This window comes from Falco punctatus (genome assembly GCF_963210335.1).
Source record: "Falco punctatus genome assembly, chromosome: 7".
In the NCBI taxonomy this organism is placed as follows: Eukaryota; Metazoa; Chordata; class Aves; order Falconiformes; family Falconidae; genus Falco; species Falco punctatus.
Genome location: NC_137587.1, coordinates 27,690,862 through 27,713,656, shown reverse-complemented (window position 1 = coordinate 27,713,656; position 22,795 = coordinate 27,690,862). Strand labels below are relative to the sequence as shown.

Sequence of the window (22,795 nt, the reverse complement as noted above, 5' to 3'; positions counted from 1 at the left end):
TGGTTTTATTAGTAAAACAAAACTATTTTTTATATTTTGACACAGAGAAAATTAACCGATTATGAGTGAAAATGATCGGCAGGCTTTTATACAGTAAAAAATCAGAACCAGCTGCTTGGTGCAGAAGGTTAATTAGTACTCCAGTTTTTCTTCTTAACAAAGAGGGGTGACACTTTTTTAAGGGAAGAAAAAAATACCCCAGCAAAATTTTGATCATCAGTTTCTGTATAAGAAAAAGTACATAGAAATGGAGAAAATTTTAGGCACAGGAATAATCAGCTATTTCATCAGAATTACATGAAAGAGCCTTGCAGATTGTTTAAGATCTTCAGTATTTCCACTGACTATTTCCACTGCAGTTATTCACTTTTAAGAGCACTAAACTCACACTAAATTCAACAGAAATAAAGAAGTGTGTGTATGCATGGATGAAAAATAAATAAATATATAAACAAGCAAGCAATTTAGTGTGTGCAACAGCAAAAGTTAAAAGTTCGCATTTCACTGCCAGGACATAAAATGAACTGCTAGTTATTTTGCCAGTTGTCATAAAATATATTAGCTTCATCTGTGCAAGTTACCAACACAACACATACACACACACAAACACATATACACAGAATTATTACCAAGTTTCATAGCACATACCTTTTATAGGAGAAAAAAACCCAAACTCACTATTTGTTTTATGAGTAAATCAAAAGAATTTACTTACCACAGCTGGGGGATCATTCCATTCTTCATAAGAAATGGCAGCATATGGGTAAATTCTATCATTGATAATCTGAAGAGTAGCAAGAGCAATTGCTTTCATTGATTGAAAATATGCTTCCCAGAACCACCTTGCCTGTGAAGAGAATAAAGTTCACTTTCACATTGCACAGATCCGGTGCTTAATAATAAGTTTTGGCTTGCCATGCACGATCTCTTCCATGCAGTCTACATGTCAGGTGGAAATTAAATTAGGAGGCATGTTTATTGTAGCTAGGATATTTCCATAGGGCCTGAAGGCTTCAAACTCAACTCCACCCCAAAAAAACCCCCAGGACTTAAGAGCCAATAAAAAGAAGCAGCAGCATTACTTTCCAAGTGATTAAACAGAATAAGAATACTTGAAGGAATCAGTTACTCTCACATTTTTACCATGTCTTCCTCCTGAAAAATGTCAAAAGCACTTTGACCACAGAACAGAAGAAATCGCTGTTATTCTCAGTTTTTCCAAGGCAGAGGACTCCACTTGCAGCTAAACAGCCAAATGAAAGCATGCAGCCTAGAAAGTGACACCTGATCAGCCATAGAATTTCAGTATTCATGAATTCATGAATTCTACCAAACTAATAGCTTCCCAAGTCTTCCAAAAACCTAGTATTATTTATACAAGTAAATCTTAAGATTTTTACATAAAATCACATGCCAATTTGTTACAATCAATAATCCAAGCTAATTTACAACATGGGCAGTGTAAAACTGCTGAAATTAAGCATGTGATTTTCTTATTCACAGATGCACTTCATTTCACTTGAGTTGTTTTCAAGCTAAGGTCCTACCTGGCGAGTTTTCATTCTGTCCCAGTTTCTGTGTAAGACAGAAATGCTGGAAGAAAAGCAGGGGTTTGGAAATGAAAATGCTGACTTATCTGATTCTCTGCTAGAGACATAAACATACTTTTAAAATGCCTAGAACCATCAAATGATCCTGTAGGATCCCATCCAACCCAGAAGGAAACACGCTTTGCCAGTAAATGTAGTCCAGGAGTTTTGGCCCAAGAGATAAGAATTTTTTCAACGTAATTTTTCTTCAGGAAATGTCAGTACCTTCAAGTGTCCAGAATGTAATTTAATTTCCAGTCTCTCTATGGTTCAATATCAACTATAAAAGTAGGTGTTTGCACCTAGGTAGTAGAAAAATTAAAAGACATTTTTTCATTAATTGGAAGCTTAAGAGGCTTTCAGAGCCAGAATGCAATAACCGAAGACAACATACAAATTTGGGCAAGTGATATTTTACTCTTGCTACAGCTTCCTTAGACAGCAAAAAGGCTCTACAGACAGGCTGGTTTTAATCATGTCCCATGTGGATATTAAATAATATTATTTAGCATATTAAGTTACTGAAGGAATATGAAGGTTTTGGAGGTACAGACTTTAAGATGAACCAAAAATCCCTCTCAATTAGCTGTTGTTAAAAAGTTGCCAGTGTGTCTAACTGTGCAGGTCATTACTTTTTAATAGAAGACGAAGAGTGATTCTATGTGTACACTTTGTGCTGGAGTATTCCTAAGATAAAAAACAGTGTACAGGAAAGATCACAAGTAGGAATGCAAATTCATAACCCAACTTGATTCATGCATATGCTACCCTGCACTTTAGTCTGAGTGTAAGCTACGTGACTCAGAACTAAAGACCTGTTGCTTTAATATCAGTCGTAACACTCTATTATGTGTGTAGTTGGTAGAACAAGTTCTTCAGAATAGTTCTGTGAACATTTCAGATGAAAAAATGCATGTTACAATTAAAAAAAAGCAAACTATGAAAGAGGTAAGTGCTCTCCAGAGCACTACTTTTGTTGCAAGGAAACTGATGAGTATATCCAAAAATTACAATTCCCTGGAGCTTGTCATCCAGAGAGAGCGCAAAGCAATTTCCCTCAAGAACGGAATCACTTCCCTCTCCTTTTCTCTCTCTCTCCCTTTCCCTTTCTCCTTTAACAGCTGGAAAACAGGCTGATTACCAAGAACATAGAGCGAAATGAATATTACATCCAACTGTAAAAGCAGAAGAATTATATAAACAGGTAAGAATAATTAACGTCTGCCTTCCTAAAACACCAAAAAGACACTAAATAAAGCAAACATCACATGCTAAGCAAAGTATTCCTTTCGCCATGCCCATTTCTTAAGAAAAATGTATTATTCGGAACTCGGCAGCAACTGATTTAAAAAGAAAACAAGAAGCAGATTAAGAACTAAAATCAACCAAAGCAGTTAATCTCTCTATTTAAGTATCCTAAATAAACAAGAGTAAGAACACAGATTTCTAATTTCATTTTCACATTAGGCAAGAGTTTAGAACCACTGCTATAAGCAGCACTAAGCAGGAAGGAGAAATTACTTTATGTAACCTTTTAACATATAACTTTATAAAGCAATTAAGTAGCTATTAATTGTGTGAAATACACACAGGATTGTGTATTGCATTGTTATTAAAGACAGCTTTCCTATACTGTTCTGACTCTAAGTATTAATACTGTAATACCTGTGATTATCTAACTTTGTAATAATCAAAGTTGGCTTTCTTCCTTCAGCAAAACTAGGATGGATGTTATCTAGCTTCTCTTTCCTGAAAGAACGCTTGCAATGTCAAGCAAGATTACACCTTCATATCAGAAGCAAAACTAGAGACAATGGCAGAGGGAACTTACTTTTTTTTAGACTAATATTTATGTAATTAATTTTTTGTAAAGAGCTAGAAAAGTGTTCCCACAGTTGGTCATAATTTTCTGGAGTTGTGTTTCTTTAAGGCAGAACTCAAAACCTTCTAAGGGGATTCAAAGTCTCCAAACAGATGTTTCAGGGTCTCATTACTTCCTCCACACCTTGTTTGCTTTTATAAAGCAGAACTGATTAACATGGCTTGCTAGTGTCTGCTGCTCAGCATGTGAAGTTACTAAACATTTTGGGAAAGTTTTCTATTGGGAAGATGTATGTCGATTCCATTTGAAATGTATTTTCTGCTCTACTTGGTGAGGTTGAAAAGCTTACATTGGAATGTAACACATACCTAGCAGGGGGGATAAAATCCCAAGAATACGTTTGGGATACAGGAGAGAAAAACAACACCAAAAACCCCAAACCAAAATAAAAAAGAAAAAGAAGAGAGAGAACTCTGTTCCTCACTCCTATGCCAACTGTCTTAGTATTCTCACAAAGTTTTTCTGACTTGCCCATTTCTCTTTTCCATATCTATGAAATCAGAAGACTAATGGTTATATACTCCAGAGTAGCTTAAATACACTGGGTAATGTTTTTAAGGTATGGCAATTGTAACATACTAATTAGAGCTACCTGGAAGCCTTTCAGGATCTTGAAATGATGATTCATAATTACAGATCTTGTCTTCCACATATCACAGTTGTAGACTGTGTATAATCAATGCTATGATCAGACTAACCCTCCTTTCAACCTGAACTGAAATTAACTCCTAGCAGTCTGCCTGATGAGGTTTCAGAATTTTCTAAGGAAATACACTATGTGGACCACAGACTTGTATACCTAAATATTGCTTAGGTCACAGGCAATCTAAATTGTAAATAGAGATCAAACACGTACTTTGTACAACTGCCAAAACAACACAGATGAACATGTTAACCTACAGGATCTTGTTCTCAGTGTATGGCTTACCAGGAATTGCAAACAGGTATTTAAGAAACACACCTTCTCTTCCCCTTCTACATTTCTAGATAAATAGGAAATCTAGGATAGATCCAAGATGAAAGACAGAAAAACATTACTTTCTATAGCAGTTTTACCAATGTGTGGAAGAGTTAAATGTAGAGTGCCGAACAACTTGACTGAGAATAAGAAATACATTATATTACTGGGTTGCCCAATGGGTTGGAAGTGATTCCCTATGAAATTAATTCATCTGAATTCAATTTCTGCAGAAAATTTTACAAAGCCAACATAGCCTCACCGTGGAGGCCAAAGACTGAAGGAATTGAGACCAAACCCTCCCCTCTCTCCAAGAGGTGAGCTCTGCAGACCAAGGTCACAAGCACGGGCATGCCAGTAATAAGATCTAAGTTGTTCCCCTTCCTTCCTCCCCACCTCACTTTCAACTGCCACGTCCTCATTAGATCGGCCATGAAAACCCACCACTTTCTGTAAGGGCTAAAATTACAGGCTTAAATATACAACACAGAGGTATTAATTATCACAAACACATATGCACACCTTGAGGAACACTAGCAGTATCTGTAAGACAGAAGAAAAAGTTTAAAACCTTTGTTTTCTTCCTTGAAACTGTAGATGGTATGGGGAATTCTGTGTTCCTTCAACCAAGTGAGCCAGTATCCAAACCAAAATTTCAGTTCCACTTGTTTTCAGTTCCAGGATTTTGCTCGTGGACTACAATGCAACTCAATTGACAATATTCGCACATAACAGTACAGAAAAGAGCCTGGGATGGAAGCATTTGCAGTTATTTTCATAGGAGACAACAGGCAGCAGCATGCAGCAACAGGGTAGCCTAGTCGCAGAAAGTAACATTTATTTAGGTAAGGTGTTATTTTCCTTAGAAATAAACACACTTGGGGGCCTAGCATCTCTTTATAAGCTCTTTACAAGCTACCATAGCATCAGGTTACAGAGTCCATTCATACGATGTTTGTAAGTTCTAGTGTTAATGCCACTAATGGTGCTCCAGTGTAGAGTGCAAGACAGATCAATGTAAATCTTTTGATTAGTTTGTGAAAAGAAAAACACTGGGCATGAGGCAAGGAAAGGAATACTTTCTGTAACATTTAGATCAAGGGGAAAACAGTCCTTGAAACGAACTTTCTAGCCCCCTGTCTTTACACAGCCCATGATTTTGTAGGAGTTGGTAAAGCTAGCAAAAGGAGAAAAAACAAGATTCACAGAAGAGTAGTAAAAGTTAACTGCCCATAAACCACCACTTCTCTCAGCTTTTAGGTCAGGCGCCATGATGATTTTGCCCCACTGCAGGAGTTCGGTGTTTCTAAAATGCCTTGAAAAGGTTTACGAGGCCTTGAAATATAACCATTTTCACATTGGCTGGGCTGACTCTAACTTAAATGCTTTCTCTTCTCAATGGCTTTTGGTGTTTCTGGTTTTCACTCCCTGACCAGCTGGGTTAGGGAAGTCTGGCCAAAGAAAAGAGCGTAGCCTAGCTGCTGCCACAGCACTTGCCTAGAAGCTTGGCCATCTTACTTTTAACCCTGGTTCTGTTAATTATTTTACAGATAAATGCTTGACATTCATTTGATTTCTTGCTTCTACTTCAGCCTCTCAGCAGTATGTGTAATATTTACATCACAGAGATGTTGTGAGACTTCAACATCCTAGACCTTTCAGATTTTGGGGTGTATAGAACAGAAAAAAATGTAACTTTTCTCTCGTATCATTTGTAAAAAGAAACCTTAACCTAATAAACTAGTAGCTAGCTAACCAATGCTACCAAAGTAACTGACTGGCAATTCTTTGCTAAAACCTGTGCCTTCAGCAGGGATATAAAAGGTACTACAAGAAATACCCACAGCTCTGCTGTGCATCTAACAGCTCTGGACACGGAAGTTCATCCACTAAGACCTGCAAGGTTTTAAGGTACCTGTGATTCTGTAACATAATCAAATGTTTGTTAAGTTGCTGAGATCTAACAAGTTATTGCCCATCAAGCAAGCTACTATACTTGGCCACAGACAAATTTTGGGTGTAGACTGAGGACTCTATAATCCCAAATTCCCATGTTTTTCTGCCTATGAATTGTAATTGTGAGCCCTTTGGTTTTTTGGACTGCTTTACTGTTTCTACAGCTGGTTCCCTGTTCCAGCCATGTCTTTGCTGATCACACATGTCACTTCTAGTATGCCATTCTGCAGCAAAGATGATACCAGCTGGGTCACCTAACACCACTGCCATCTTTGTTTCTCTACATAGGCTTACAAGAAACCCTCAGAAGACTTTATACTATTAAGAATTAGAGAGTATTTTTGTTTCTAGAAAGCAATAAAAATTTGGGCTTTAAAAAGAGGTGCTTACTTGGTTTAGGACCCTTAGCAATATCACACACTTAAACATGGCTGGCTCAATCTTCTCTCTGTACTTTGTGTGGAAAAAAAATAGGGTCATTCACAGAGAAATTTAGAGCTCTGGTGCCTTAAAATACCTCCTGAAAAACCTGTTCTCCTATTAAGAGAGCATGAGAGGACAGACTAAGTGACTAACCATGGGCCACGATACTTCTCCCCATTAAAGCCCTAACCTCTAAAATTATCTGAGGGCCCTCTCATTTTTGCAGGAGGTATGAAGATTTGAAATGAGAACAACCAATAATGTAGGCTTTTTTAAAGAATGTATACATTTTTGAAAAATAATTCATGTGTTTCAGGTTATGGAAAAATGTAAGAGAGCCATGCCCTGAAAAGTTCACTCACTTTTGGGGTGCCAATACAGTTACCCAAACTGGAGGTAACCTCTTTAGAAATTGCAATCTGAAAGTAAAGATCAGATTCTTGTCTCCATAAGTAGACTACTATGTAGGAATTCTAAGAGTTAATCCACTAAATCCATGGAATACTGGTAAAATCATGCTAACTTGTCTAAAGCTGAAGTTTCCCAAATTATTTTCATGTTTTATAGAAGATCAAATGAAAAGCACCTTTCACATTTGACCTAAGCTAGTTGTGTTGTGTCTATTTCTCAACACGGACCTACCCAAGAAAAGCAGTAGCAGAGGCATCATATAAAGAATGCTCATAACAGCAGCATGCCACTTTTAAAGCTAAAAAATGGGGGTAGCAAGGAATTGTACTTTTGGGGGTGTCTGATCGCTTCAGACAGACTAATCCATAATTCAACATTGGGTTTTCCTGAAGCTCAAACCATAAGTTTCTCTACAAGGGAAAAAGAGGAATGGGCAGTAGAACAATGCACAGCACATACAGTTGTTTCCAGTTAGCTAAGGTTTGCTTCTAATGGAACACAACATTCTTTTGTTTCTGAATTTTCATTCTATCTTTCAACTCTTGTTTCTGAGCTATGCACGATTGCCAAATAAAGCCCTGAAAATACCCATCTATTTAATTTATATGAGTGGTCTAGAGAGCTATATTTGTTATCTACATGACAGTTCTGCAGGACAAGCAAGCAAAATAATGATTTGTATCATTACAGTCCTGTATTTTAAGAAAGAGATTCTAGACAGACATATTGTGTTGCTGTTTTTTATTGTAATTCAGTCTCAAAACCTCTTCAAAAGTAAAGCAGTAGATGGACTGAATCACCAGACTCAATATTCTCCACCGTTGCAATTTCAGCCATGAAATATTGCCTACTTCAGACACAACAGAAAGTGAAAACTAGTCTTTCCACTATTCAAATGTCTTCCCCCCCCCCCCCCCCCCCCCCATTTTGAAGCTGCCAATCCATAAGGGCACACATTTTGAAGCTGCCAATCCATAAGGGCACAGAGGTTCAAAATGCTAGTCTTGCCCTTCAAATACCAGCCACTTGGGAGCAACTCACTTCTACTGGCTCTTAGTTTTATTGATGTATATGCTGACTTCTAAGAGCTAAAGGTAAAGGAAAATGTTAGTGCAAGCACAGGTATTAATCTTAGGCTTCTTGCACTGCAGTCTTCTGCAGACTCTTCTCCTTGGCGCTTTGAAAAGAATCGCTAGTATGAGTTATAGTAACTCACATGTACAACACATACTATGTATATATGAGAATGGTTCCTTGAGGCATAACTGTTAAAGTTGACATTTTGAGTCCCATTACCATACTTTCACATAATTTGTGGGGGTTTGGATTTTTGATTTTGGGGGGTTTGGCTTTTTTTTTTTTTTAAGGTTTTTATCTTCTGTTATGAACAGAAAAATCTGGGTCAAATATATGACACAGAAGAAGCTATTTTCAACAGAAAAGTTGTCATTTTCTCTCATGAAATGGTAGCATTTTACAATTTTGAAATCCTGCATCATCTTGACCTCTAAAATACAGACTTCTGCTATCCCTTGTCCTCCTGATAGTAACTTTGTTTTAAAAATAGCAAGAACATAAGACTTGAGGAGATAAAACCACCACTTAGCACTGGCGCTCTCCCCTCCCTCCATATATGTCTGCACATCAGACTTGCTGCTTTGATTAATGAGTATGTTGGCTTCACAACTCTGTTGCAAAAGGCAACATTGCATAAGCCAGGAAATCTGACTTACTGCCCTGGCACCCTACAAATCCACTGCCAAAATACATTTTAGTTATGGAGTCAACACACAGATACCAGCACTACGAGCAGCAAGGAACCTCCCCATTCTCAGCTGTGGCTGGAAATACTGTCACAAAGCATGGCGACAGAGCCAGTGAAGAGAGCAGGAAGATGACGAAAAAAAGCTAAGTGCTTTAAAAACACATAATGTAAAAATGGCTACCATTTATTGAATTCCCTTTGCCCCCGAAGAGCTTTCAGTTCTGTCTTCCTATTTAGAGGCAAATTACATGAAATACCACAGGTGTAAAACAGGTCCTCCTCTGCCTTCCAGATAGTCATATCTAAATAATCATCACTGATAATGCTGTAAAGACACAAAAAAAATAACAGCCCACTCTTCCCTCCAGTTTCAGGAGTTTGTAGGGCTCCCTAATTACTCCAGTTTCACCAGACTGTTACTGTGAAAGGCTACTCAGATCTGTACCATCCTTTTTATAAGTTTGTCCTTTGCACAGTCCCTGTTGACAACATGGAAACAGACCTACGGTGAGCTAGACTTACGCTATCATTGATTCAACAGCAGTCTAGAAAATAAATAACATGTATGCAATTGCAGGGAATATTCAACTACTGTATGACCAAGCTGGGGGGTGGGGGTATATTTTAGCCACATTTCTTGACAAATGATGGACAGCTCCTGAAACTGAAAGCAATAGGTTTCTAGTCCTAGGGGTATTGCCTTCAAATATGTCTATGTTCTCAGGGTAGATCAGTTTTCCCTGCTGCAGGCATCCTGCTGAGAGGTGAGGTCCCAAGCAAAACACAGGAATCTGACTGCAAGCCTTTGAGGTGGCAGGAGCCAAGGGAGGTTCAAAGACAAGGCTGGCTGGTGGGCAGCACCTCTGAGTATTGCAGAGGTTAGAGGTTAGTAAAGCAGGAGCCACTGGCCAATAAAACAGTGTTTGGAGAGCCCACTCTACAGATAAATTGGGGATCTGTTTACACCTTTCCCAGCTTTCTGAGTTACACACACTGATGCTTCCCACTGTGATCTTGTCCTATGTCCACCAGTATCTCCCCTCCTCAGCAGCTGCCTTGCTCTCTGCCGGTTGGCTTTATAACATGGCTAAAGGATGCTTGGAAACTTTTAATCAGCATCCAGCATCAAAAATAAATAAATAAAAGCACAACTGCTTTTATTTGTGTCAACTGCTGCAACAAGATCTGTCTTGTTTGAGATTTCCCATGACTGCTGTACTAATGCTGGGAGAATAGAAGCTTAAATTCCCTTGATTAGAGAAGCTAAACACAAAGCTAGCTCAGTGCCAATCACACACATGAAAGGACAGCTTTTTGAAGCAAGCAAAAAAAAAAATCTAGGTAGAGTTACCACCATATTACAGCAGTCAAAAATCAGTACATACCTCAATTTCAGAGCTTAAGCTCTGTATCAGGAAGGACTTGCCCTTTTGATGAAGACGTGTTTTGCTCAATTTCCTGTAAGCTGTATAGTTCTATTTTATATAAGCATAAACATACCCATACCCCCATACACACAGTTCTCAACATTGGACAACTTTAACCACAGACATTACTGCCATCATTGCTTGAATACAGATATATTTTACTGACTTCTGCAAGGATAAAAGCTGAAGGACTGGCAGTCATGGGGTTTATTTGCCCCATATCTACAGCAAAAATTCAATTTAGGACATGGTGCTGTTTTCTTCCTTCACACCTTAAAAATAACTGATCTTAGCTCAAGCTATGTAAAAACACCTCATTCTTCATGTCTCAAATTATGCATGGTTGTAAACTGTCTGATGAAATAGATAAGGTGATTAATAACTGTTGGTTGTGATAATACTGCATGGTGGTCATGCTGCAATAGAACAAGATTGAAAATAATTTTACATGGACAAAATAATTTATAGATATCAGAATTACTTATTTCTTCTTGGCAAACATCTGAAATAGCATGCTAAAGAGGAATATTCTTTGCTGGATGAAGCTGGATTCTGTAAAAAAGAGAAGTAATCACCAAGATAAACATTAAAGCTTACTACAGAAGTCCTTGCTACCCGAAAAAAGATGGAAAGTATACCACCAATCAGCATTTGCCTCTTTATTCTATATTAATCTTTTGCTTCAACTGAATGATTAGAAACGTGAGCAAGGAGTTGTTTTCCCTTTCCCCTCCATACATAACATGGCCTCTGCAATAGATGGAACTCACGTCTCAGGAGATTTCTGAAGCACCGGCTACTAACACAGGTAGCAATAGATCAGAAACAAAGCAAGTGGTGCAAGGAAGAGCACAGAGCCTGGGCTTGGTGCTGCTAGCTTACAGAAGCGTTTCAGACAGTTGATTAATGGGCGTTGCATTCACGTTCAGGCTTAACCTAATCACCAGATTCAGGATAGGAACGTTTTCCCCAATGCCTCAACAGACACCACTGATATTTTTTGCTTTTTTTTTTGCTACAGTGTTGGGAAACATTTTATAGTAGACTGTGCTGTGTGGGAGAACCAAGATGAAGTATTCTGTGGACCCCCTGGGACCAGAATTCCATTACCAGCTGAGTCCAGTTGCAGGAAACTATTTCTTAAGCTTAACTGTAATCTAACAACTTCTATCTGTGATTCCCTACTCCACTACTATAACCTGGAATATGCACACTCTCTATAATCCTCCTCTCCAGAGCATCTGTACAGATTTAAGCCGCTACCAGGACAGAATCTATGTGTTCAAAACCAACTAATGCCAGGTGACATTTTCATTTCTAAAGAGCATTCAAAATTGTCAGCTAATGGGAAAAGGTAAGGAAAAAAAAAAAAAAAAAGAGTGGCATAGCTAAAAGGAAGGAGCCAGTCCTCACATACAAGTTAGACCATCTGCGAGCCAAAGGGCATTACAGTATCCTAGCCCAGCCCGCTTTTCTATTTGTAACAAAGATACATATTTTTCCTGTATACAGGTATCTACGAAACTGTTAGATAAATCTGCACAATTTACAAAAGATTAAAGGAAAAGCCATCTAATGTTTCTACAGAACATGTGAAAACTTTGTAACTTAACAGCCAAACATCCCTACTATGTTGTAACGTACATTTAGTCATTAAAACAGTATCCAAGACTTCTAAAATCCATTACTGATATTATGATTTGACCTTGTACAAGTTATTTATGCCTCAATCCATTCATCAGTAAAATGGATACAAGACTGAGGTATATTTACTGCTAGTATTTAATATATTCACCTATAAGTTACTACAGTAATGCAGTGTACTTACAATATCTAGGTAAATTCTAAAGTTGCAACACTTTCAAAAATGAAGGGCTAAGCGGAGCAAGTGAATTTGATAAAGAAATGTGATGTGATACAGACTAAACAGCAGCAGAGGGAGAGCACAGAGTAACAAAGAATGAGTGGCACACCGGCAGAGACGCTTAATCATCCATTTATCTGCAACTAACTGCTTCACATGCATGACAAAGAACATTTCCAAATATTCTTTCAAAAAGTACATGCCTTTCAGATCATCTCAGTTTATCTGCAGTCTATCTAAGCTATGTATACCAATCTGCAAAGGGTAAGTACCAGAAGTCCACGTTGCAACAACATACAGACTTCTAAAATACAGGCTCTTAAAATCTAATCTTAAAACCCCCAAAATAATATTGTCTTAAAATAGCACGATTTCCCTTTTACAGCTGGAAGTTTAACCTTTTGTTGTTTAGAGGCTGCAAACCTAGATACAAAGGCAGCACAACTGCATCCATAAAAATTATTAATTGAGGTGCTGATTGTTGCTCAAATTTCTGAGCTCTTTCTCAGAGATGCCATGAAGACCACTCTGTAATACAAGCAGCACGAAAACATTTTCTTCATTCTGGAAGGCAACATGGCAGGACAGACAACAGGGGGAAGAAAAAATCTAGGACAAGGACAGTCTCTGCAACGAATGAAAAGGGGAGGAGGGAGCAATGAAAGTCTCATATATAAATGCCAAGGATTCTACAACTCCCATGGTGATCTTGGCAGCAAGCCAGGAAAAAGTTTTCTCTTTCTTTGCTGTTTGCAGCAACAAATCTTTCCTCTGGGGGAGGGGTGAGAGGGCTGGAACTAACTTCACTGCATCTGATAAGATGGCAAATTGTCCAGGCCTGACATTTATGGGGGACCCAGAGCTCTGCTGAATCACTCTGGGAGGATTAAAGCAGGGTTAGCCTCTCCAATCACACTCCTTAAAATGCTACAAATGGCAGACAGATGAAAGTTCATTTAAATTTGATAATGATGGGTCTAAAGAACCCCGAGACAGAAGCTGTCCCCTGTCAGGGTAAGAACTGCAGCTGGAAGTTGAATATTCTCATGAAAAAGACTTGTAAAATTCTAACTACTCTCCATGAGCTTCCAGTGTCCAGATATTGAAATGAAGTTCTGTTTAATTGGCTAATAAGAACTAAATCCATCTCCTATGTGAGCTGCACCACCCACTGGAACACCCCCCACCCCGCCATTTGCTTTAACTCTATCCAGGACCCGTTCACTGTAAGAATGGGATGTTTCACACGCCTGCAGTGATTGCCTGGAGCCAGCAGAAAGGCTCATATAGCTGTCAGCAAGCTGATAAGAGTTGAAATTACTCTACAGAGCCCTCTTTAAAGAAGAGCCAAAGAAGCACATTAAATGAAAGGGAGGAGGGGTCAGAAGAGCCAGCCACTCATGTTGTTTTAACGTGGCACTAAAACAAGTCATTGATTTATGTATGTGTCTTCAGCTCTGTTTGACCTGGAGTCTGAATTTCTTCAGGTCAGAGCTGAGGCACATGAGACATGCACTAGAAAAACTACAATAGCAAGTATTCTCACTGTGGGAACAAACACTGCAAACTACGTGTTTTCTATTCAGACTTTTAAAATTGCATTTACAACCTTTTTTAGCTTTTAATTGTCCGCACAGCTGAAAAGACAAGAGGTTGTGATTATCTAAAACTTTAGTTAATAAAAAGCAAGAATGCTGCGTGGTTGCTATCTGAGAAAGTATCTTGTGGGGCCTCCAGAACATCAATTATCCATTCATAAAAAGGAGGAAACTATGTATCACAAGTCCATATTCTCTCACTGAAGTGTCTGGCAGCCACTGAAGTTAAGGTGCCATTTAAAAACCACTGATGATCCCACAAGGTTATATTCCACAAGGCATTACAATACCAAGGTCTCCTGCAAACTTGAGTCCTGAAGTTGCACCACTGCAACCGCACCAGGTCTGACCAAATGACCCTCTGCTCTGTATTCTGTCTCTGACAATGCTCTGCAACAGGTACCTTAGGAACTCCCACACATAGACACAGCAAGCATAAGCCACCACGTCCCCAAAGTACTTGCCAGCTTCCAGAAGTCTGCAGCTTGAGGACTTGTAAGCCAGAGGGTGTATCTTTGCATTTATCTCTGACAGATTTTCCTTCTCTGGAATTCTTCAGTCACCCTTTCTGCCAATAAAAACCCTTCAACTCACACAAAATGCTGAAGCAGCGAGTCCTACAGACTACCTACTAGTTCTGAGAAAAGATCATCTCCTCCTTTATTGTTTCAGACCACATTTCCAGTAACAAAAGTCCTAGGAAACATCAAATGCAATTGTATCTGACAATGTACAGCTTACCTTGTTCATGACCTTCTTATTTTATAGTTCTGTATTATATTCTTGGTCCTCATCTTATACCCAATCATTCATTTTCAAAATGAAGAGTGTTAGGCTATTTAATCACTCCTCTCATGAAACTTTTCATCACCCTTGTTCTATTATATCCTTTTCAAGATGGGAGAACCATAACTACAGACTGCATTCAGGGTGCTAACATACAACAGATTTACACAGTGGCACAGTATTTTCCATTTTGTTCTCTACCTCTTTTCTAAAAAATTCTTTATACTAATTTTTTTGAACACAACTGACAATGGAATTAACATTTTTACAGAATTATTTATTACGGCTCTAAGAACTCTTTTCCAAGTGACTGCAGCTAGCTGGGAGGCCATCACTGCCTATGAGAAGGCTGTTTTAAATCACATATATACCACTTTCTTTATATACTGAATTTCATTTGCCATTTTCTCATTTGGTCATGCTGTACCTGAATTCCTTTGGCCTAAGATGCATCAGTTTCAAATAAAACTTTTCCCAAAGCAGGATCAGTCATAAGGTGTTTTTCTATCACTGTTAGCTTGAGCTGCCAATTTTCCCTTAAAAAGCCAGGCCATTCTGGGGTGCTTACTTTCTACACAGCCATCTAATTTTATGGAATCTCTTATCTCCAGCATTTCCACCTCTTTGTAAGTTTGGTTGAAATTGGGCAGTAACAGAAATTAGAAATCAGCATGCACATTGTATTTGATCATACCCTTATTACCATAGGAAACCAGGACAAAAAGAATTCCTGCACTCAAGAACACTAGCTCTTCAATCTTGTACCATTAGAGTGCAGTGTCATCTACTCTGGTTCCAGACTAGATATTGATTCAAAAGTTTTACTTTTTGTGAGGTGGGAAGTGTTAGAAGTTCAAAAACGGAACAGGCACACAAAGCCTTTATTTGAAAATAAACTCCTTACCTAAAATATATTCAGTGAGAAAGAATGCCTAAATAAACAGAGGAATAACTCTTCTATTTCCATTGCTTAGTACTTTCATATTTTGGGTCTATGCCTTAAGGAGCCTATCTCTGTTAAAAGATTTCCAAGTATGTTGATATTTAGCGAGGAAAAACATTTACAAAATATCTATATATTTAGATAGATTCATCTCACAAAAAGAAGGGAGAAAAGGCACAGAGGCTCAGATATAAGTTGAGGAAAACTTTCATATAAGTTAAAGACATTTACATATCAACTACAGTGGTGAAACACTTTTCTAGAAATTAACAGGCTTTCAAAGTAGATGTTAGAAAAACTCTTAAGACAGAAACCATACAAGGCATGGCATGGGATAAACAGATACCAGCAAAGTTTTGTTTTATTTTTTTTTCCTTTACCTTTATCACTCTTCTTCAAGAGCAAAACAAAATTTCAAATTTCACATTTCACTCTCTGTCACATAGGTCTATTACATTTACTTCTGTTTCTTGCCCCTCCAATTTTAGAACTCTGCTATTACCTGAGTGCTGGTTTGTGGTGCAGAGAAAATGAAAGCATAAGGATGCAGCACCAAGTCTGCTGGACTAGCAGCAGTGCAGCTGAGCTGCTTATCGATTTGCCTCTGGGCACTTCTGCCTGTGTTTCAGACTCCATATGGAAGTATTTTGAGAGGGGGATGGTTCAAAGAAGCTTCAAAGAAAATGAGAATGACAACATTACTGTAGAAAACGGACAAGACAGCAATCCCAGGGATGCAGATTTTCATCCAGACTGCTATTAATTTTAGCAGCTCAACTAGCAGAGACTCTTTTTGATGGTCAGTATGTTGGAGTTTGAAAGAGCTATCATATGGCACTCTCCAGTTCTCACAGACATAGGCTGTACATGTAGTATTGAAAATAAGTTAACAATTTTTCACAACAGTATAGACTAAGCTATGAGGACAGAAACTATTTCCTTCTTTGAGGAAAGTCAGGAAACTGAACCACGAATGATGTAGGGCAAAATGTTCTGCAAGTTTGAACGGTAAGTGTAAGTTACTATGGCTAATCTCTAGAGATCTCAGCACAATCAGGTATAATGCAGGGCAGTTAGAAATTAATTCTGATTTCCCACACTCCAGCTCTGCTCAAACCAATAAATCTCTTCCCTGGTTTATACCATGTACTGTCTGAAAAAACAACTGAGCAAAATGAAGTTGTATTATAGGTCATACCAGCCATAGATCCTAGGAGATGATGACTCCAAAACTAAAGCACCTGTATTTCATCCTCTTCATGAAGTATTGTGTGATGCTCATGATCAGCGTACAAACTATAAGAAAATATTTCCAAATATGGGTTCATATATATTTTTAATGGGATGATTTCCCTTTAAAAGCCTTCCTCTCTTCTCCAGCTGATGTATGGCTACAAGTATTTCCAAAAACAAAGCAAAAACTAAGCATAAATAAAATTTTATTCATGAAAAGCAGACAATCTCTTCCAACTTGAAAAAAAATTTATATGTTTGTGTATATGTATATATTTCAACCTTGATCCATGATCTCCAGAGAATCAACTGCTATAAAATACTACAAAAAGAGTACCTAATCAAAGAAAACTGGCAAGCTAACATTTACAATAACAAGTTTTTTAATTATGAGGTTTTCCAACTAAGGATAAAAATGTCATAATTAAGACAACCACTGAAACCAAAGCAGTTGGACAGCAAGGCTCCCACCCTACAAAGGTTATCAGACCCAGAAAGTCTGATAGGCATGATGAATGCATGCTTTATCCTACTAAAAACCAAGAGAAATTTAGAGCAAGGATTTGTTCTGTTTGGCTGAAAAGATTATGATCTCAACCACACTTATATGTCAGAACATGTCAACTAGTTTCTGAATTTACTGAAAAAAGTAAGTTAGTTGGCAGGCACTGGCAAAGCATGTTTTACAAGTCTATGAAAAATGTATTGTCTGCCCTGGTGAAATTTTACGTGCAACAAAACCAGTTTTTTAAATAAAACCTAAACACATCCTAACTGCAAAGGAAACAATGAGATGCTGTATAACAATTTTTGTATCAATTTTAATAAAAGCTCTTTGAACAATCTCTTTTTCCTCATTTTAACATCAGTTGTAGACCAATCTTTTTGTAACATATCAAACTCCAAGTGCTTCACAATGTAAAAACAAGAAAGAACATGACCATTGTAAACTACCTACCTTTGTTTCCACCTTGATACAAACAATGCTTGGTAAAAATTAAAACGGACTGGAAAAACCCAAACATACTGCAAGACTAGCTTCAGTCAGTCCCCTTCCACTTGACAAAAAATAAATATCAAAATATTGTGTATCAAGCATTATTAACCCTTGAAGTTGAAGCAGAAAAATAAAGTAGTTTAAATATTGTTGAGAAATATGGGTTACTTGCAAAACCAGAATATTTTGAAGTTTTCGTTGTCCTTCCATGGCTAATCAGAATAATCAGCTGCTATAGATCACATCTGAAAACATATATAAATCACTCCAGATCATCTGCACATTCATTCTATAAACAAGTATTAGTTCAGTTTCCTTTTAGGAATTCCTTGCCTGTCAAACAAATGAGAGCACTTATGATAAATTCACTCTGCTTCTGAACTGCCCTTAGCACCAGCTTCCTCAAAAGGCTAATTCCAACTTCAAATTCTCTCTTCTATCATCGCTTTAGCCTTATTTTGTAAATATTTATTCATTAATTCCTGTATATTGTTGCTGCAGTGAAGATAATGAAAAAAACTGGGAATACATTTTGTCTAGCCAAAAACTCCTAAGATACTTTCCCAAACCATTTAGATCAAAAGAAGCAAGGAAAGGGTGCAACTGCTCCCTACTGTGAGACTGATGATGAGGAAGGATACAAAAATCTGTAGCACAGGTGGAATATTAGTGCATATTTATTAATGAGGAAAAGCAATCAGGTTACTGAATGTCCACATGGTATCAGTCAATAAGTTCTTTTTCACCACATCAGGTAGCTAGAACATAGAAGCATGTATCAGCAGAAGAATTTCACGGATACTTACATTAGGACTTGACCTTGTAAGTAAGGTTGACAGGATGTGAAATGTATAGATAAGATGTTTAAGTAACCTCAATATGCAGACAGAAATAAATTCTCAAAGACAAGAGAAAAAGGGCTCGTGATTTCATTTTGATGCTCTTAATAGCAAAATACATGACTATATCCTCAGAAAAAGTATCCCGATGTGAGAGAAAGCTTTAGAAAAACATGCTTCCCACCGTCAGTCAATAGAATCACAGTTTCCAATATGTTCAGTGATGCTTTGAACCCAGTGGCAATGACTACCGCAAACCATTTATAACCCAACAAAATTCAGACACAGACTAGAATTACATTCTGGGTATTAAAATATCTTCTATTTTAACTTAATTTTATGGAGTTACAGATAACAGAGATAACGTATAGATAATCTGAATTGAGGGGATTGTTCTTGGTATGCTTCATTGGAACGTTTAGGCTTTTTTAGTTTGTTTCTTTGGGCTGGTTTGTTGTTTGTTTTTTTTTTACATACTAGTGTTGTTTCCTGACTTCACACATTAAAATCACTGTTTAAGCTGTTTACAACGTCAAGTGCATTCTCCACAGAAAGACAACACTATCCTGAAATGATTATTTTATAATATTAGTAAAATGGACAACAAGAAAATCAACGCACACTTTAACAGACTATTAATGTCAGTTTTAAAGCTTTATTAGCCAAAACTCCCTAGTGTTAACATCTCTTCATTCACGTCAGAGAAAAAAAGAAAATAAAGCAAAATTATGTTTCTAGGAGCTGTAACAGTAAAGCTACTTTTTTCAACTGCCATCCCTGGTGGCAACTGGTTTTGCCAATGGGCCCGAGCAAAAAACTTCATTTGTGTGAAGGCGCTAAAGAGAAAGGAGACCTCTGATGGCCGCTGTAATACTTGCAGATTCTCTGTACAGAGAATGAAGTGAAGCTGGCAACAGAATTCCTGTATGAAAAGGTATTTACTGCTAAATTTGAGAGTCTCTTCTCCACACATATCCAGTATTAATACACTGTGGAGCTTTTAACACTGTCTAGGTAGAAGTAACTAGAGTGTTGTAGGCTACACCCTGAAAAACGGTGCCTTGGCTCATTTTTCACAAGGACCATACAAAAGATGACTGTCACTAAAGTTGGGTAAGGGAGTTTCAGAAACATGTCTTCACAATTCTTGCGGATATCTGACCACAGAAATCCCATGCATCTTTAAAAGTCAGCTGAGATGAGATAGTTTTTCCCTACATACCCAGCTTTTGCTTTCTCTATGCCTCAGTTCCTCATTGGGATAAACAATAAGAACACTATCTCCCTACCTCATAACAATATATGCTCAAGTACAACAAGGTGACAAGAATGAAAGGTCCTAGGTACAAGTTTACCATATAGCACAACGCCTTCTTTGCAGGCCCAAAAATGTTCATCTATATATTCCAGCCACCAAAAGAACAACATGGCTGAATCCCATCCCTGAATCTGACAATAAAACTCTTCACACTTCATGAAAATCCTCACACAGCTAACAGTCCTCAGCTTACACTTCATGTGCAAGCTGTACAATTAAAGCAACTGATGATGATATTGTCCATAATGGCAAAGCTAATAAATATGAATTTCTATCAACTGGAGTAAACTAGAAGAGGTTTCCTTTTGACTATATACCCAGCCAACAGAGACTTCATTCACAAGTTTGGACAGATCGTGATCTCAGCTCTTCCAGTCACCAAATAAGTAAAATTTCCCTCTCAGAGGAACTGTCAACTTAGTTAAAAGTATTTTGGACTTAATGCTTCCCTCACATTTTCAGGCATTAAAATTCATCTACAAACCAAAGCTTCTCTTGAGATACAGACTCTTGAACTTCTTTAATAAAATTTAAGTACCATGTAGAAAAAAAGAAAAAAAATATACACTGTGATTTCACAGAAATACGTTAATATATAAGAGTAGGCAGTACACCTGCATTCAGGGACAGCTTCCATCCCAGGGTGCATTAAGAAAGCACAGGGGACACAAGAAAAAGTGAAATTAATGAAAGAGGAGTTTGATAGGAACTGGCCATCTCCACTCACAGCAAATACCACATAATCTTTACGTGAAAAAGCAGATAGTTAAAACCCTCAATTTCACATTTCAGGAGATTTGCCGCAACCCAGGATGGGGAGGCATTGACCACTGATGATGCTAAAGAACCTATATTACACAACAGCAGGTACATTAACATAGTAGGTTGGAGAAAATCCATCCTGAGTAACTGAACCCTGTCTACTGAAGGGTTCTTCTGCAATCTCAATCATATGCAATACTCTTAACTTCCTGACCTGATGGGTAATGTAGTACTGATCAACAGGTGCTGTTCAACACATTTAGCTGCACCAGTGATGGGTAGACATACAACATTGAAAAGAAAGTAGATGGTCAAATAACCAAAATATTAACATGAGAGTACAATGGAGGCTTCTGCATGCCAACAGATTTCATAGTAAGGCAGGTGTATGAACATACACTGCAACCATAAATAACGGGAAATAAAGACAGTGCATTATTTTACCTGTCTTTGCATCTCTTCAATTTGTCGCTGGGGGACACTTTGCAGAATACTGTACATTTCAGGCATCTTTTCTTCAGGGATAACAACAGAGGCCCTATAAGAAACAAAACAAGTGGTAAGACAAGAAGAAATGTCTTAAAAGATGTGAGCTGCTTTTCCAACCCAAATCTTACCCTGTTCTAGTAAGGCACATTCAGCAGATATTAGCAGAAACAAGCAGTCTTCTCTCAATGTAATTAATTAATTCTGCAGCAGTTCTTTCACAACACTAGCCTGTCTGCCCACAGATAATGCCACAAAAGTCTGTGGACTGATCCATACAAACAATTCAATAAATATGGTAGGGACAGAGACCAGAAATCCTGAATTCTCTTCTCTGGATTCCCACTGACTTGCTGTCAGCTGAGATTTTTGGAGTGACCAAACACTAATAGCATATACAGTGCAATGTATAAAAACGAGTAATCTTTGTACATATTATCCCAAGATCACGTAACTGGGCATACTGTATGCATGGAAAAATAATCTAAGCTCTTAATACAGTGTATTCAGCTACAAAATAATTATGCCTTTCAGTCTCAGATGAACTTAGGAATCATGATACAATATAAAGAATTTAACATTTACATGGTGCAATTTTTAGTATATATTTTCTTTAAAAGAGCTTGAAGGCAGACCAGTCCTCACTGAATTCAAGCACAAGATAATAAAGCAAGTCCCTTTTAGAAAAAATACAATTGGCTACAGGATAATCAAATGTTTTGTCATCTCTGCTTCATTTGTTTTCCTCTCTTATTCTTGATGCATAATATATCAAAGGCAACGACTGCACGTATCATAGTCTGTATTCTATTCCCTGTAACCCCCAGTACACTTGACTGATCACACAGATTTTATTCAAATCACTGAATGCAATGAAGTCTCTTATGCAGTGGTCTGATGTACAACAGTGAGAGTACAGACCTCTTCCAGTCCAGAACCTCAGAGAAAGGTAAAATGTAGGAATCAGCAATGATGACTGGGACACAACCAGCTTGAAGAACATCACTTAGCACAGCCTGTCCCAGACGGGCTCCACGTAGAACTACACAAAACGTAGACTCCTGTCAACAAATGGTATCCAAGGCACAGATGAGGGGAAAAAAAGGAAATGTTACGTTTGTATTACTTGTGTAAGTATATATGCATTATGCTTTCCTGCCCTCCCCCTCACAAAAAAACAAGTCAAAAGGAAAACAGGCTTGTTCTGTGCAACCAGTGTTTCCTGCATTATTAGCTAGTTCGAAATAATTACCCAACTTTATCTTCTACAGGCTCAAAAATGTCTTAAATGGAGAGATGACAAATCAGCTAATAGGACTATGCTTTATTTTAATGACCGAACTTCAGATTTCTAATTGAGAAAATTCATGGGGAAGACTAAATTAAACATTTTGAAAGTTTGGCATAACAAGATGAGCAACAACCAACATGAACTAATTGAGTACAAACTGTATGTAGCCAATCTAATTTTCTTAGCAATCCAGCTCTACAGACAGCAGTGAAGTAAGAGATTTCAAATCTCAACTTTAAAAGGCATTTGCCATCTTCGATAGCATTT

The 22,795-nt window shown here is 37.7% G+C and overlaps 1 protein-coding gene across 1 annotated transcript in view; it reads right to left on the bottom strand.

Annotated features, from left to right (window-relative positions):
- Positions 1-22,795, bottom strand: part of EXT2 (exostosin glycosyltransferase 2) — an 80,337-nt gene that overhangs the window by 43,002 nt on the left and 14,540 nt on the right. The window contains exons 6-8 of the mRNA XM_080394245.1: positions 22,159-22,298; positions 21,196-21,289; positions 716-847 (exon numbers count right to left, since the gene is read on the bottom strand). Of these exons, the coding sequence (XP_080250371.1) occupies positions 716-847; positions 21,196-21,289; positions 22,159-22,298 (366 nt within the window). The remainder of the gene's footprint in view (positions 1-715; positions 848-21,195; positions 21,290-22,158; positions 22,299-22,795) is intronic.